Source organism: Tamandua tetradactyla, chromosome 16, assembly GCF_023851605.1.
Source record: "Tamandua tetradactyla isolate mTamTet1 chromosome 16, mTamTet1.pri, whole genome shotgun sequence".
NCBI classification, from domain to species: domain Eukaryota; kingdom Metazoa; phylum Chordata; class Mammalia; order Pilosa; family Myrmecophagidae; genus Tamandua; species Tamandua tetradactyla.
The window spans coordinates 41,962,901-41,981,616 of record NC_135342.1 but is presented as its reverse complement, the minus strand read 5'-3'; the positions used below and the strand labels follow the sequence as shown (position 1 = coordinate 41,981,616).

General features: G+C 36.8%; 1 protein-coding gene across 2 annotated transcripts in view; it reads right to left on the bottom strand.

Moving 5' to 3' along the window:
- The window catches only part of LONP2 (lon peptidase 2, peroxisomal), a 173,827-nt gene that overhangs the window by 57,208 nt on the left and 97,903 nt on the right, over positions 1 to 18,716 (bottom strand). For both annotated transcript variants that reach the window (XM_077132347.1, XM_077132348.1), the window contains 2 exons: positions 5,022 to 5,172; positions 3,435 to 3,561 (listed from right to left, as the gene is read on the bottom strand). In XM_077132347.1, the coding sequence (XP_076988462.1) occupies positions 3,435 to 3,561; positions 5,022 to 5,172 (278 nt within the window). The remainder of the gene's footprint in view (positions 1 to 3,434; positions 3,562 to 5,021; positions 5,173 to 18,716) is intronic.

Sequence of the window (18,716 nt, the reverse complement as noted above, 5' to 3'; positions counted from 1 at the left end):
TTCTAAGATTTATTATTCTTGAAGTATTCCTGAAAGAATAAGAAAAGTAACACTCTCTCTTTCCAACCAGAGCAAAAAATAATCTGAGAGAGAAACCTACTTTTACTAGGATTCTTGCTAATCATCCCTATTCAGTATATTTTCATTGTAGGGGTTTCTAAAGAAAGAAAGGATGCTGAGGGTTGCAAGCACTGTGATTTTATGAAGACTCTAAATGTGGTTAAGTAGACAGAGCTGTCTCTAAAAAAAACTTCTGTTAGACTTAAATTCTGTAAGCCTTACACAAACCATAACATAGTACAACCATTTTTTAGCCACTCAGCTTTGGATGGATTTGAATGAGCAGCATTTAGGTAGAGAATGCAGTTTTCTTATCTGAAAAAATTGGAGCTGATCAGACAAACACATACTTTAGATTAGAGGGTAGCAGATTTTTAAATTATGAGGAAAGTTAAGAGCTCTTGGCTAGATACCCTAAAGTAAAACTCAGTTCATCAAAGGGATGGGAGGATACATAAAATTCCTAATATACAACTGCATATAATTTCAGCAAAGACAAAAACAGGGAGGCATCTTAAAAATAAACCAACATGTACGAGCAAAATAAAAACAAAAAGTACCTACCGAAACAACTGCTCGATCAGCTCAGATTAAAAGGTCTAGACAAAAAGGGGAAGCCAAGGGACTAAGGAAGTATAGGAAAAGAAAGGCATGAACATGCAAAAATGGTATCAAGTAGTGCAGAGTGAACTGAAGTTTGCTTCAGTTCTAAGGACAATAAAAATAAGCTTTTATGCATTTAGAATAAGAATGGGCTACAAATGAATGCAGACAGTACAACATTAGATGACAGAAAGACTTGATGATAATCAAGATTCAAAAAAATCAGTTTGCTGTAATGGTATCTGAAACTAACAATAAAATATACATTGTTGCAGACATCCACATTTGGGCCTATAAATACAGAATGGGATAGACTGGGCTTAGCAGAAATTCATACGAAAAAAAGAAAGATGTTATATTACTACTAAGTGTAACAGGCAAGAGAATAACATAAAAAAAACTAACAATCTTGTGATATAGTCATATAATAACATAGAATGAGAAAAGTAATGGTTTTCCCATACCATAAAGTATTTAGACTACATTTGAAATATTATATTCTGCTCTGAATGTTTCATTTAAAAAGGGACATTGATATTAAGGAATTCATTCAAAAATAGGTTAATCAGGTAAAATGTCTTGAAACAGGTCAAGAGGAATGGTAATGAGAACAGGAATGTTTAGCCTGAAGAAGAAAAATTTATGGGGCATGGATCTGACAAAAGGGTTGTACAAGGGCAAAATTAAACTTACATTCCAGGTGCTCTTACAGGATAGAAGAAAGAAATTGCAGGGAGATGAATATAAAGAATTTAACAATTCAGAGTTACTCACCAAATAGTTAAGAGTAAGCATCCTAGTATTAGAATTATTCAAGCAGTCTGGTTATACTGGGGGCTAAGTAAGACTAGATTATGTCTAAGATTCCCTCCTCTGGACATTAAGAGTTTTAAGGTTATGACATACTCCAAAAGATTGAAAACTCAACTCTATGTCCCATATCCAATGTGCCTGGAGTAGCATGCAGCTGTGCTGTTTCTAAAAACAGTATTAAGAAAAATAAAACTGCTCAGAGATTTCCTCATGTCTACAGCTTTTAAGAAAGATCTGAGATTTCAAATTAACCAGAGAATGCAAAGACAGTTCTCCGGGTAATAATTGTAAAATACTAATAATGATTACTCTTCTGAATCATTATTATTTAGATTCAGATAAGCTATGGATACTTTATCATTTGTTTTACAGATTTGGAAGATATCAAAAAGGTTAAGTGATCTGTGGAAAGTTATTCGAAGGAATCTAGATAAGGATATTCAAAGTTTTTACATATAAAGCACCTAATTTATTTCTTCTAGCATTATCCACATAGTAAATCACAAAACAAGTTATGAAAATGAACTCCCAGGTCAAATTTAGTCTTATTGTTTTGTATATATATATTTAAATAGACTTCCATAAAATGGCTAGCCTAGCTAGCTTAGATTAAAAGATAGATTGAATGGCCAAACTACTCGAAGTTCAAAAAGGAGAGATACTTCACGTTTTTTTAAAATCTATAATGTTCACACATTTGTACACAAATATATAATGCAAAGTGTGATTTCACTTTGACTATTTTTTCTTCTTAGTTAGAATCACCTTTTATTTAGTTCTTTCTGATTAGTCAGTCTTCTAAGCATAAAAATCCTGAAAAATGAACAAAGCTTATCTCAGGAATCTTTTCTACTTTTGTTTTTTTAATTTTGGATCTTAAATTTTTGTTTCATTTTTGAATCATAGTTCACTCAAATGATATTACCAAAAGCATTTCATGACATATTTTTCTTCAAATTTAGAAATTAAAGGACCATACCATTTTCTGTATTTTGTGTTTGCTTTATACACACAGATACATGAAGATAGATATACACTAACTTGTACCCTGGATATGAGTTAAATGCAATGTGTTTCCATATAGAACCAGGAAGTATGTTTTTGTTTCTCTGCTTCACTTGTTTTCATAATCAATAAACTATATAAAACCGTTCACAAAGGCTTAGTAGGAATGTGGTGGAATGAACTGTGTAGGTTCCTGTAGCTTCCCATTTATTGAAACAGAAAAGCCGCAGGACCATTGGGCTTGGATTGTGAGATACTTCACATTTCTTGAAAACCAGCATCTGCTGGAAACGGGCTACATGAGTAGTGCTTGGCAATCTGCCACAATCTGCTAGATGATGCAATGGAACTGCAATACGGAGTCAAGAAAACCATAACATGCTATGGTAAACATATATTCTCTACATAGTATATTTTCCATTCAAACAGGCAATATATAAATTAGACTAAGCAATGCTCTACTCAATTTATGTATTGCTTGCTACAGGCTCGCATACTTGGGAACAAACTTTGCAAAGCACCTTCTTTATCATTCCAATGTTAACTGTGAAGATCAAAACTCTAAGGATTTTAAAAATCTTTCAGTCAAAGAGAACAGAAGAAAAGAAAAGTCGAATAACTTAAAACAGATGTCTGAAAGTAGCATAACTTCTTAAGAGAATTCAACAACTTTGAAGATTCTGAGCATATCAGGTTTCTATACTTCCCCTGTTTTTGGCTACTGATTTACTGATTCTATTTTGACAAAGTTGAAATTCTGGTTCAACTAAGGTTCTTAGCTATGAAGGCATTCCAAATGCTTTCTCCTCATATAGAGACCTGGGTAAATCAATTGCAATGCAAAAGTTTGCTAGGAATCTTTGGAGATAAAGAAATGGATGCTATGAATTGCCAGTAAAATAATCTCTGTTTCAGACTCAAGCATTAGTGAAACCTCAGAATGGTTGGCTAACCTGGTGATGATGGCAAGAGTAGTAACCTGAGGGATCTGAATCTGCTGAGGAGTCAGCCCATGTTGTTCCAGTTGTTTTGGGATCAAGTGCCTATGTGCTATCTCTATCTTCTCCTCTTGGGTATATCCTGTAAAACAAGTGATCTTGTTCTGTAGGTACTTACATGGCTTCCACAGTGTCATGCTTTTTTAATGAATCAAATGTAGAGTCAATGGATCTTGGTTTTAGAATGAATTTACGCATTACTTCAACTAAGACGACTGATTATCAGAATAAAGAAATTTAATCTCAAATTAACTGTTAACATTCCCAATTTCTTAAGAAACAAATCAAGCATTTACTAAGCACAATGTTTGTCTGACAGCCCTCTGATTAAATACAGCTCTCAAAGAGAAAAAAAAATTGCAGTCAAACCTGAGACTTATTTAATATGCTCTAAAATATTACTATTATTTAATAGGAAAATAAACACATCCCATTTAGTATAATCTGAAAGACACATGAAAAATCTTACCAAAAAAAAAAAAAATTCAATTAAATAAGCAGTAGGTTACAAGAGAATGGCTCCGCAGGGGCTATATCTAAAACTATGATTATAAATGTTAGCAACAAAACAAAACAAAAAACTGAGATGTCTGTATAAAAGTTTTTTTCACGTGCTGGAATTATATTTATATACTTAAAAGTTTATCTTTTTATTTTTTTAATAGCCTCAATGAGTACAGATTTACTTTGTCTTTAAATCCTGTAAGACAAAATTCCCCTGACCTAATGGCCTCTTTCTAACAAGCAAAAATTAACAATATAAATTGATAGGGCATCTTTTGAATAGAAAAAGAAAAAACAGAAAAAATTCTGCAGGAGTTATGCTGAACAATTTACTCACATTAGTGTATCTTATGGAGTGTCTACCTTAATTTTTGCTGTCCAAGTAATTAAGAGAAACAGTGGAATTTATTTAACATTAGTAACTAAAGGACTTTATTTTGTACACTCTAGTGAAGAAGATATGGTAAAAAAATATTTAACTACTTGAAAGATCTGACTAAAGAGAGGAATTTAAAAGTACTATACACATCATCACATAGATGCATGATCATTATTTCTTAGTACATTTGCATCGGTTTAGAAGAACTAGCAACACAACAGAAAAAGATATAGAATGTTAATATAGAGAAAAGAAATAAAAGTAATAATAATAGTAAAAAAAAAAGTACTATACACTTTTATATAAAAGTGAGGTCAGATTTAATAAGGGAAAAGTTCAGCTCATTAGGCACCATCTCTTAACAGGAGTAAATGATTAAACAACACCTTCCCAGGGAGATGGTAGACTTCAAAATCTGATACATGGAAGCTGAATTCACCATGTGAAGATCTATTTTTGGTCTCTATACACTGACTGAAAATATAAATTACTTTGAATCTACACAAAACCTGGTTTATAAACCAGAGTCAGAACTTTTGAAGATTTGTATCTTGAAAATCAACTTCTGCACTCAAAACTCCACAGAATTACCAATTTTAAAGGATTATGCTCAGAAAGGCAAGAATATCAAATCATGATTTAATATGTGAATAAAGTACCTGGCACCTGAATTATCTCCATTCTGTCCAACAGAGCAGGTGGAATGGTAGCAGTGGTGTTGGCAGTAGCTATAAAAAGAACTTGGGAAAGGTCAAAGGCCACATTTAGATAATGATCTGTGAAGTTATGGTTTTGTTCAGGATCCAACACCTAAGGGACAATAAAAAACTTTTAGACAAAAAGAAAAATCAACAAAGCTTTTAGACAAAAAAAGTTTTACTAGTGTTCCAATAGAAAGCTGTATAAATTCATGATGCATTAGCAAAGTTGATAGCTCTGCTCAATATAGTTAATTTGGGAAATACAGGGATAACATTAGAACCTGGGCATCATTTTTTTGCACACCCTACACTTCAAAAAAATATTTTTTTTAAGAAAACATGTTCAGTATCAAAAACTTTGAAAATTTTTTATTTTCTCAGCTTGAAAGAGATTACTCTTTCAAGCTTTGTTCCTAAATTAATGGTTCACTGTGTGACCATAAATAAATTACCAATCCTGCAGAACCCGTTTCTCCTTCTTGGTAATATTCCCTGTACTAACTGCTATGAGAACATAAGGCAACTGCATTAAGTATTTTGAAATTCTTAGATAGCAGGTAAAATAATAATCACCATCACTATATTCCTCCTCAAATATTATTAGAAAGTTGGTATACATTCTTTCACTTAAAGGGAATATAGTAAATAATAGTAAATTAGTAAAAATTACTGTGACTATATTATGACACAGCATAAGGAAAAATTCATTTTTTAAAAATGCCTTAAAGCAATACCATATTGTTCCTAATTAATAAAATATCAATATCTCTTAAAAATATTTTAATTGGGTAAATTAGATAATTTTATTAAGAGTTTCAAAACACTCAGCAACTGTATATTGAAAAGACTATCTTCTTTGGGTACTGTTCAAATATTTCAAGTCATAAGGCACTCACTGCTGATAGGTCTACACAGGACCTTAAAGAAGGCACCAAGTGCCTTCTGTATATTTTAAACTTTAAGCTTTAAACTTTATCATTACTTTCATTTATACTAAACTAGCTTAGAGATAAAAAGCTTTGACATACATATTCAAAAAGGAAGCAAAATGACTAAAATATTACAAATCACAATTTTATCATATAACCAGGATGCTTCTAATGCCCTTTCTAAAGTGTCATTTCTTTAAAATTTCCGCAAGAAATAAAAGAAGCCCTTTACATACAATCTTGAATTTTGCTAAATGCTCACTATTGATGGAAGCTTAGTGTTTATCTAGAATACAATTCATAGAAAGCTGTAATATTTATATTTTCAGAAGACTTTATAATAATGTTTACTGTAAGGTACCTTCAAATTACCCCCCCCAAATTCTAATTATGTTCTATAGAGAGCCGGTTAAAAGTAATCTTACTGACTACTAATTATCTAAAAACTGTTAATGCATATGTAGAAAATATGGAAATCTTAGTTAAACCCATAACCTAGTTATTATTCTTCACCTGCTCTGAATAAATTCAATATATAAATGAATATGTTTTAGAAATGGCTGTAACACCTAATCAATGAAGTACTTGCTTTTCCTTAGAGTTTTAAGACACAGGGGTTTAAAAAAAGTATGAAAATTAATAAAACAATGTCTCTGAATTATGAATGAAGTCTTTAAAATGCAATACAGAACACCTAGGTTACAAGGAGAGAAAATTAGTGATAGCCTTTATCTTTTATTCAAGAAAACACACAAAAAATACAGAGTTTAAACAACATCAGAAATACCAATCAACATTCTGCCAGATAAGAATTTCTAGTATCACCACTCAGCTGCACACTTAAGGCCAACTAGTTAGTCCTAAAGGGAAAAAAAATTTTCAGTAGGAGCTTTTTAGCCATCAAACTTCTGCTTCTTACCCAAATTTTACAGCCAGGGCTTCCAATGTCCAATTGTTATACATATAGGACCTGCCTTTAAGAATAATGAGAGCTACTTCATCTCTCTTTTCCCCAATTACAAGGTCTCTCTACATCAATTTTATGACTATTAATTCCTACCTATGCAGTGTAACAGAGGATGGAAATGGCTGTGATACGGCACGGTTTCTAGGAACATGAAATCTGATAGGATGAACTGTAAGGAGGAGTTTATGCTGAGAGGTGTTCTTCAACAATAATTCTTGTAATGAAGAACTACAAATGTTTGTAGGCAATCTACGAATATACTCTACTCCTTACAGATGACTAGGTAATAGACCAAAGATCCTTCTTTCACTTAGAAGAATACAAAGAAACTAGTGGAAGCTCTGTATACAAAGAAATTCTCAGCTTAAAATCTGACAGGAGGTTTTTTAAAACTCTTCACTTAAAAGAGTGACTACATACTAGAGAGAATCCATTCACTTTGTTCACAAATACACGAGACCTAAAAAGTCCTCCTGTCCTTAAGGATGAGTAAAAAAAGACAGAGAGAAAAAAAAGGAAAAATACCAAGGGTTATAAGAAGGTACTAATAAGATAAAATAATATTCAAGGTATAAAAGAAAAATGCTAAAATTTGGTGGATTTGGCCATTTTGGGGGGAGGGTAGGGATATGTTGGAGTTTTCTGTATGGAGTTTGTATTATTTTTATAGCTGTCTATAAGCCTGAAAATATTCCAAAATAAAAGTTTAAAAAGTAAGGCTTTCTAATGCAATTATAAAAAAAAGTTATAAAGGAAAACTACACATTTGAAAACGATCTCTTTCAAAAATTAAAGTTTAAAAGGAAACTTCCCTGTACTTTAAAAAAATTCAGGAAACAATTTTAAAATGAGATAAAAGATAAGACAATAGAAGAGCTGGTTGAAAAGAAGGAGACAGGGAGAGGGAAGGAGGGTTAGGAAGAGGCAGGAGGGAGAGGGAAAGCACACGTGCACACTACATGAAATAAAGCAAAGATTTTAACAAAACTAAAAATAGAAGCACAACATTGGGGAAAAAACAAGAAAAGATGTAAGCAGAAAGCTATTCACTGCATTGTAGCAAATGTCCACCAACTGGCTGAATAAATTATGGATCAACCATTCAATGAAGTATTAGGCAGCTGTGAAAAGGAATAAGGATTATCTTTATACAGTTTTATAAAGTGATTTCCAGGACATAATATTAAAAAAGCAAAAAAGAGAAGAATGTATCTAATATATTACTGTTTATCTAATTTAAGAGGTGTGATATGAAAAAATATTTAAATGTGAATGTGTATTATATATAAATAGAAGAATTAAAGAAAGGTTTTCTTGGAGACGGAAGTAAACAACGTTAGAGGGCACGGATCAAAGATAAGCTTCTCTGAACATATTCTGCTTTAAAGATAAGCATTTTGAACCGTATATTATTATTTTTTTAACTTCTTTATTGTATAGTACAGCATATACAAAGCAAAGAAATAAAAAAGCAATAGTTTTCAAAGCTCTCTTAAACAAGTAGTTACAGGACAGATCCCAGAGTTTTTAATGGGCTACCATATGATCCTCTTAGATTTTGCCTTTCTAGCTGCTTCAGACTATAGGAGGCTAGAAGGCTTAAATATTTTTTATTACCACAACCAACTTTTTTGTGTGTGTGAAAAATAATATATATACAAAGAAGCAATAAATTTCAACGCACAGCACCACAATTAGTTGTAGCACACATTTCAGAGTTTGACATGGGTTACAATTTCACAATTTTAGGTTTTTACTTCTAGCTGCTCTAAGATACTGGAGACTAAATGAGATACCAATGTAATGATTCAGCAATCATATTCATTTGCTAAATCCTATCTTCTCTGTATAACTCCACCATCGCCTTTAATCTTTCCATCCCTCTCTTTAGGAGTGTTTGGGCTATGGCTGTTCTAATATTTTCATGCTGGAAGGGTTTGTCAAATATATGTTATACAGTATTATTCATATACTATATCATTGATATTTAATTTGTGTAATGGCTGTGCCAGTTTGAAAATATTATGTACCCCAGAAAAGCCACGTTTTAATCCTGATCCAGTCTTGTGGGGGCAGTCAGTTATTTTAATCCTGATTCAACACTGTAGTTTGGAAACTTTTAATTAGATTATCTCCTCAGAGATGTGACACACCCAATTGTGGGTGTGGCCTTTGATTAGATGAAAATGTGACTCTACTCATTCCAGGTGGGTCTTGGTTAGTTTAAAAGAGAAAACATTTTGGGAGAAACTTCTAAAACAGAAACCTCAGAACCAAGAACAGATGTAGATGCTTGGAGAACAGTTGCTTCAGAGAATAGACACACAATGTTTGGAGATGTTTGGAGTCCAATAGACATTACCATGAAATGTTAAGCAAGCCGGAACCTAGAGAGAGCCAACAGAAGCCAAGAGATGAAAGTTAGCCCTAGAGAAGCAAAGTGAGGAACCCCCAAAGGAACAGAGGCTGAAAGCAACAGAGCCCAGGAACAAGGGATCAGCAGAACCAGCCACATGACTTCCAGCTGACAAAATGTGTTCCAGACCCATCAGCCTTTCTTGTTGATGTCTTAATTTGGACATCTTCACTTCCTTAGAACTGTAATCTTGTAACTTATTAAATTCCTTTTTTGAAAACCCATTCCATTTCTGGTATATTCCATTCTGGCAGCTTACAAACCAATACAGATTTTGGTATTGGAGAAGCGGGGTGCTGCTGTGGTTTGCTAATACCAAAATGTTGGAACAGCTTTTTAAATGGATAAGGGGAAGATTCTGGAAGGCTGTGAAGATTTTGATACAGGAGGCCTGAATTGCTTCGAAGAGACAGACTATTGGAGAAACGTCGACTCTAAGTTTACTTTTTTTTTTTTTTTATTAATTAAAAAAAATTAACTAACACAACATTAGAAATCAATCCATTCTACATATGCAATCAGTAATTCTTAATATCATCACATAGGTGTATGGTCATCATTTCTCAGTACATATGCATCGATTTAGAGAAAGAAATAGCACGACAACAGAAAAAGAAATAAAGTGATAACACAGAGAAAACACAAATAAAAATAAAAAGTACAAAAATATATAAGAGAAAGAAAAAAAAACAAAAAAAAACTATAGATCAGATGCAGCTTCATTCAGCGTTCCAACATAATTACATTACAGTTAGGCAGTATTGTGCTGACCATTTTTTTTTTTTTTTTTTAGACATCATACCATTCTACATATGCAATCAGTAATTCTTAACATCATCACATAGATGCATGATCATCGTTTCTTAGTACATTTGCATCGGTTTAGAAGAACTAGCAGTATAACAGAAAAAAATATAGAATGTTAATATAGAGAAAAAAAAATAAAAGTAATAATAATAAGAACAAAACAAAACAAAACAAAACAAGAATCTATCGCTCGGATGCAGCTTCGTTCAGTATTTAACATGATTACTTTACAATTAGGTATTATTGTGCTGTCCATTTTTGAGTCTTTGTATCTAGTCCTATTGCACAGTCTGTATTCCATCAGCTCCGATTACCCATTATCTTACCCTGTTTCTAACTCCTGCTGAACTCTGTTACCAATGACATATTCCAAGTTTATTCTCGAGTGTAGATTCACATCATTGGGACCATACAGTATTTGTCTTTTACTTTTTGGCTAGACTCACTCAGCATAATGTTCTCTAGGTCCATCCATGTTATTACATGCTTCATAAGTTTATCCTGCCTTAAAGCTGCATAATATTCCATCGTATGTATATACCACAGTTTGTTTAGCCACTCATCTATTGATGGACATTTTGGCTGTTTCCATCTCTTTGCAATTGTAAATAACGCTGCTATAAACATTGGTGTGCAAATGTCTGTTTGAGTTTTTGCCCTTAATTCCTTTGAGTAGATTCCCAGCAATGGTATTGCTGGGTCGTATGGCAATTCTATATTCAGCTTTTTGAGGAACCGCCAAACTGTTTTCCACAGTGGTTGCACCATTTGGCATTCCCACCAACAGTGGATAAGTGTGCCTCTTTCACCACATCCTCTCCAGCACTTGTCATTTTCTGTTTTGCTGATAATGGCCATTCTGGTGGGTGTGAGATGATATCTCATTGTGGTTTTGATTTGCATTTCTCTAATGGCCAGGGACATTGAGCATCTCTTCATGTGTCTTTTGGCCATTTGTATTTCCTCCTCTGAGAGGTGTCTATTCAAGTCTTTTTCCCATTTTGTAATTGGGTTGGCTATCTTTTTGTTGTTGAGTTGAACAATCTCATTATAAATTCTGGATACTAGACCTTTATCTGATATGTCGTTTCCAAATATTGTCTCCCATTGTGTAGGCTGTCTTTCTACTTTCTTGATGAAGTTCTTTGATGCACAAAAGTGTTTAATTTTGAGGAGTTCCCATTTATTTATTTCCTTCTTCAGTGCTCTTGCTTTAGGTGTAAGGTCCATAAAACCGCCTCCAATTGTAAGATTCATAAGATATCTCCCTACATTTTCCTCTAACTGTTCTAAGGTCTTAGACCTAATGTTTAGATCTTTGATCCATTTTGAGTTAACTTTTGTGTAGGGTGTGAGATATGGGTCTTCTTTCATTCTTTTGCATATGGATATCCAGTTCTCTAGGCACCATTTATTGAAGAGACTGTTCTGTCCCAGGTGAGTTGGCTTGACTGCCTTATCAAAGATCAAATGTCCATAGATGAGAGGGTCTATATCTGAGCACTCTATTCGATTCCATTGGTCGATATATCTATCTTTATGCCAATAATACCATGCTGTTTTGACCACTGTGGCTTCATAATATGCCTTAAAGTCAGGCAGTGCAAGACCTCCAGCTTCGTTTTTTTCCCTCAAGATGTTTTTAGCAATTCGGGGCACCCTGCCCTTCCAGATAAATTTGCTTATTGGTTTTTCTATTTCTGAAAAATACGTTGTTGGGATTTTGATTGGTATTGCATTGAATCTGTAAATCAATTTAGGTAGGATTGACATCTTAACTATATTTAGTCTTCCAATCCATGAACACGGTATGCCCTTCCATCTGTTTAGGTCTTCTGTGATTTCTTTTAGCAGTTTTTTGTAGTTTTCTTTATATAGGTTTTTTGTCTCTTTAGTTAAATTTATTCCTAGGTATTTTATTCTTTTAGTTGCAATTGTAAATGGGATTCGTGTCTTGATTTCCCCCTCCGCTTGTTCATTGCTAGTGTATAGAAATGCTACAGATTTTTGAATGTTGATCTTGTAACCTGCTACTTTGCTGTACTCATTTATTAGCTCTAGTAGTTTTGTTGTGGATTTTTCCGGGTTTTCGACGTATATTATCATATCATCTGCAAACAGTGATAGTTTTACTTCTTCCTTTCCAATTTTGATGCCTTGTATTTCTTTTTCTTGTCTAATTGCTCTGGCTAGAACCTCCAACACAATGTTGAATAATAGTGGTGATAGTGGACATCCTTGTCTTGTTCCTGATCTTAGGGGGAACGTTTTCAATTTTTCCCCATTAAGGATGATATTAGCTGTGGGTTTTTCATATATTCCCTCCATCATTTTAAGGAAGTTCCCTTGTATTCCTATCCTTTGAAGTGTTTTCAACAGGAAAGGATGTTGAATCTTGTCAAATGCCTTCTCTGCATCAATTGAGATGATCATGTGATTTTTCTGCTTTGATTTGTTGATATGGTGTATTACATTAATTGATTTTCTTATGTTGAACCATCCTTGCATACCTGGGATGAATCCTACTTGGTCGTGATGAATAATTCTTTTAATGTGTTGTTGGATACGATTTGCTAGAATTTTATTGAGGATTTTTGCATCTATATTCATTAGAGAGATCGGCCTGTAGTTTTCTTTTCTTGTAATATCTTTGCTTGGTTTTGGTATGAGGGTAATGTTGGCTTCATAGAATGAATTAGGTAGTTTTCCCTCCACTTCGATTTTTTTGAAGAGTTTGAGGAGAGTTGGTACTAATTCTTTCTGGAATGTTTGATAGAATTCACATGTGAAGCCGTCTGGTCCTGGACTTTTCTTTTTAGGAAGCTTTTGAATGACTGCTTCAATTTCTTTACTTGTGATTGGTTTGTTGAGGTCATCTATGTCTTCTTGAGTCAAAGTTGGTTGTTCATGTTTTTCCAGGAACCCGTCCATTTCCTCTAGATTGTTGTATTTATTAGCGTAAAGTTGTTCATAGTATCCTGTTATTACCTCCTTTATTTCTGTGAGGTCAGTAGTTATGTCTCCTCTTCCATATCTGATCTTATTTATTTGCATCCTCTCTCTTCTTCTTTTTGTCAATCTTGCTAAGGGCCCATCAATCTTATTGATTTTCTCATGGAACCAACTTCTGGCCTTATTGATTTTCTCTATTGTTTTCATGTTTTCAATTTCATTTATTTGTGCTCTAATCTTTGTTATTTCTTTCCTTTTGCTTGCTTTGGGGTTAGCTTGCTGTTCTTTCTCCAGTTCTTCCAAATGGATAGTTAATTCCTGAATTTTTGCCTTTTCTTATTTTCTGATATAGGCATTTAGAGCAATAAATTTCCCTCTTAGCACTGCCTTTGCTGCGTCCCATAAGTTTTGATATGTTGTGTTTTCATTTTCATTCGCCTCGAGGTATTTACTAATTTCTCTAGCAATATCTTCTTTGACCCAGTCGTTGTTTAGGAGTGTGTTGTTGAGCCTCCACGTATTTGTGAATTTTCTGGCACTCTGCCTATTATTGATTTCCAACATCATTCCTTTATGGTCCGAGAAAGTGTTGTGTAAGATTTCAATCTTTTTAAATTTGTTAAGACTTGCTTTGTGACCCAGCATATGGTCTATCTTTGAGAATGATCCATGAGCACTTGAGAAAAAGGTGTATCCTGCTGTTGTGGGATGTAATGTCCTATAAATGTCTATTAAGTCTAGTTCATTTATAGTAATATTCAGATTCTCTATTTCTTTGTTGATCCTCTGTCTAGATGTTCTGTCCATTGATGAGAGTGGTGAGTTGAAGTCTCCAACTATTATGGTATATGAGTCTATTTCCCTTTTCAGTGTTTGCAGTATATTCCTCACGTATTTTGGGGCATTCTGATTCGGTGCGTAAATATTTATGATTGTTATGTCTTCTTGTTTAATTGTTCCTTTTATTAGTATATAGTGTCCTTCTTTGTCTCTTTTAACTGTTTTACATTTGAAGTCTAATTTGTTGGATATTAGTATAGCCACTCCTGCTCTTTTCTGGTTGTTATTTGCATGAAATATCTTTTCCCAACCTTTCACTTTCAACCTATGTTTATCTTTGGGTCTAAGATGTGTTTCCTGTAGACAGCATATAGAAGGATCCTGTTTTTTAATCCATTCTGCCAATCTATGTCTTTTGATTGGGGAATTCAGTCCATTGACATTTAGTGTTTTTACTGTTTGGATAATATTTTCCTCTGCCATTTTGCCTTTTGTATTATATATATCATATCTGATTTTCCTTCTTTCTACACTCTTTTCCATATCTCTCTCTTCTGTCTTTTTGTATCTGACTCTAGTGCTCCCTTTAGTATTTCTTGCAGAGCTGGTCTCTTGGTCACAAATTCTTTCAGTGACTTTTTGTCTGAGAATGTTTTAATTTCTCCCTCATTTTTGAAGGATAATTTTGCTGGATATAGGAGTCTTGGTTGGCAGTTTTTCTCTTTTAGTATTTTAAATATATCATCCCACTGTCTTCTAGCTTCCATGGTTTCTGCTGAGAAATCTACACAAAGTCTTATTGGGTTTCCCTTGTATGTAATGGATTGTTTTTCTCTTGCTGCTTTCAAGATCTTCTCTTTCTCTTTGACCTCTGACATTCTAACTAGTAAGTGTCTTGGAGAACGCCTATTTGGGTCTAATCTCTTTGGGGTGCGCTGCACTTCTTGGATCTGTAATTTTAGGTCTTTCATAAGAGTTGGGAAATTTTCAGTGATAATTTCTTCCATTAGTTTTTCTCCTCCTTTTCCCTTCTCTTCTCCTTCTGGGACACCCACAACACGTATATTTGTGTGGTTCATATTGTCCTTGAGTTCCCTGATACCCTGTTCAAATTTTTCCATTCTTTTCCCTATAGTTTCTGTTTCTTTTTGGAATTCAGATGTTCCATCCTCCAAATCACTAATTCTATCTTCTGTCTCTTTAAATCTATCATTGTAGCTATCCATTATTTTTTCTATGTTTGCTACTTTATCCTTCACTTCCATAAGTTCTGCGATTTGTTTTTTCAGTTTTTCTATTTCTTGTTTATGTTCAGCCCATGTCTTCTTCATGTCCTCCCTCAATTTATCGATTTCATTTTTGAAGAGGTTTTCCATTTCTGTTCGTATATTCAGCATTAGTTGTCTCAGCTCTTGTGTCTCATTTGAGCTATTGGTTTGTTCCTTTGACTGAGCCATATTCTCAATCTTTTGAGCGTGGACAGTTTTCTTCTGCTGCTGGCGTCTGGGCATTTATTCAGATTTCTCTTGGTGTTGGACCCAGCAAGGTTGTAATATTTTTCTGTGAAATCTCTGGGATCTGTTTTTCTTATCTTGCCCAGTATGTGGCGCACGGGGCACACGTTTGTCTCAAGTGTTTGGAATGGGTCTCCCCCAGTCACCGATCTCCGTGGCCTGGGGATTTCGGATCCAATTCTCTCCGTTGGTTCAGGGGCCGCGCGTGGTGGGGGCGTCAGCTGCCGCGGCTTGAGGGGACCCTGTGGCTCGTTGCGGGCCGCAGCGGGCCTGGGGGATTCCCCACCGGACCAGGAAGCCTCCCGTGAGGGGGGGCTACCGCTGCTTGGATAGCCCTCCTATCCGAGACTTGTATCCGCGGACTCGAAGCAGAGACTCGAAGCCGCCCGCAAAAGAGGGGTGCCGCCTGCCTTGGCTTGGGAAACTTGCTTCTCCAATACTCTCAGCCGGCCCGGAAAGGAGGGAGGGAGTAGCTCGGACCACCGCAGCTGCCGCTGATCGGGAAATCACGCGCCGCTTGGGGGTCTCACCGCAGCCGAGTCTCGCAGTCAGTCTAGCCAGCCCAGACTTTGGATAGCCCTCTGATCTGAGATTCGTAGCCGCGGTCTCAAAGCCGAGACTCGAAGCTGCCCGCAGAAGAAGGGCGCCGCCTGCCTCGGCTTGGGAAACTTGCTTCTCCGATACTCTCAGCCGGCCCGGGAAGGGGGGAGGGATTAGCTCGGACCGCCGCAGCTGCGGCTGCTCGGCAAATCACGCGCTGCTCGGGGGTCTCGCCGCAGCCAAGAGTCGCAGTCAGACTTGCCAGCCCAGACTTTGTATAGCCCTCTGATCCGAGACTCGTAGCTGCGGACTCGAAGCCGAGACTCGAAGCCGCCCGCAAAAGTGTGGCGCCGGCCGCCTTGGCTGGGAAGCTTGTCTCTCCGAGTCTCTCAGCCAGCCCGGGAAGGAGGGAGGGATTAGCCCGGACCGCCGCAGCTGCGGCTGCTCGGGGGTCTCGCCGCAGCCAAGTCTCGCAATCAGACTTGCCAGCCCAGACTTTGGATAGCCCTCTGATGCAAGACTCGTAGTCGCGGACTCGAAGCCGAGACTTGAAGCCGCCCGCAAAAGTGTGGCGCCGGCCGCCTTGGCTGGGAAGCTTGTCTCTCCGCGTCCCTCAGCCAGCCCGGGAAGGAGGGAGGGATTAGCTCGGACCGCCGCAGCTGCGGCCGCTCGGGGGTCTCGCCGCAGCCAAGTCTCGCAATCAGACTTGCCAGCCCAAACTTTGGATAGCCCTCTGATGCGAGACTCGTAGTCGCAGACTCGAAGCCGAGACACGAAGCCGCCCGCAAAAGTGTGGCGCCGGCCGCCTTGGCTGGGAAGCTTGTCTCTCCGCGTCCCTCAGCCAGCCCGGGAAGGAGGGAGGGATTAGCTCGGACCGCCGCAGCTGCGGCTGCTCGGGAAATCGCCCGCCGCTCGGGGATCTCACTCACCGCAGCCGAGTTTCGCAGTCAGACTAACCAGCCCAGACTGGGTTACGCTGTGTGTCCATTCCCTGCTGTAGCCCCGGGAGCTGTTCTGTACTGTTTCTGTTCACCTATTAGTTGATTTGGAGCCGGAGGAACTAAGACGCATGTACCTTACTAAGACGCCATCTTGGATCCCCTCTAAGTTTACTTCTGATAAGACTTCAGATAGAAATGATGAACATGTCATTGAAAACTGGAAGGAAAGCATTTGAGAGTGATGAACTTGGATATTTAGCAGAAGAAATTTTCAAACTAAATGTGCAAAATACAGTCCGGCTGCTCCTTGAAGCTTATAGTAAAATGTGACAGGAAAGAAATAAGTTGAGGACTAAATTCTTGCATACGAAGAAAACAGAAATTGGTGTTCTGGAAAATTCTGGGCTTCCAGAAATTGAGACCCCATTGAACATGGTTCCACGTGAGGATTTATCCAGAGTGGGAAGTATCAGCCATTAGAAGACAAGCAAGGTTGTGAGATGCAGTTATCCAGAAAGGATTTTGTGGAAAATCCTATTGTCTGATGGGTATAATCCCAATATACTGCATAGAAAACCAACAAAAGTGTTGTGGGACCTGTATAAATGGAAGCACTGCCCGTCTGGACTAAAAGGGACAGAAGAGGGACAAAGAAAAGGAAAAATGCCTCCAGAGGTAGAGCCATGGAGGCTAAGGTCTGGAGTCAGGAAATCTCAGGCCAGGAGAGTGGACCCAACTACACACGGAGAAGGTTAAGTTTGCCCCAGAAGCAGAGGACAGGCTTTCTGCTTTGTTGCTAAGAAAGAGTTGTGCCACCGTAGACTTCGGAGAGAGTAGAGTGTATAAACCAGGGACTGGGGTAGCTTGGTTGCCACCCCATTGTTCTGGAGGGGTTGAGTATGTGCCCTGGAGATGGCAGATATCCCGGATATTGCCCTGATGTATAGAGAAGGCGGAGCTGAGAAAAAATGGTCCCCTCAACAAACCCCAGTGTTGCAACACACCTCAGCATTTGGAGAGAGAGCAAGGCCACTGTATAGGCCCTTGGAAATGGTGGGACTGTCACCTTCTAAAGCCCCAAGGTTCTAAACCTACAACCTCCAGATGGGTGCCTAGACAAGTCCTGAAAGTTAGAGGGCCCAGCCTCTCCAGAACATCAGCTAGTTCCATTTCCCCACCCCATATTTTTGATAGTCCCTTTCAACATGAAAAAGTTACAATAGCCATAGCCCAAATACCCCTAAAGAGTGGGATGAAAGATTAAAGGTGATGATGGAGTTATACAAAGAGGGTAAGTTTTAACATATGAGTATGATTGCTGAATCATTATACTAACATTTTGTTTAGTCTTCAGTATCTTAGAGCAGCTAGAAATAAAAACCTAAAATTTTGGAATCATAACCCATACCAAACTCTGAAATCTGTTCTATAACTATTTTTTTGTGCTGGGCTTTGAAATTTATTGCTTTTTTTGTATATACGCTATTTCTCACAAAAAAGAAAAAGAAAGTCAAAGTGATGATAAAAAAAATTTATTCCTTCTAGCTTCCTATATTCTGAAGCAGCTAGAAGGAAAAATCTGAGAGGATGGTATTAGGTAGCCCATGACAAACTCTGGGATCTGTCCTATAACTACTTGTTGAAGAGTGCTCTGAAAATTATTGCTTCTTTCTTTCTTTACTTTGTACACATGTTATATCATACAGTAAAAAATGTTAGGGGTGTTGTGACAGTGGCTCAGGGGCAGAATTCTTGCCTGCCACGCCAGAGACCAGGGTTTGATTCCTGGTGCCTGCCTATGCAAAAA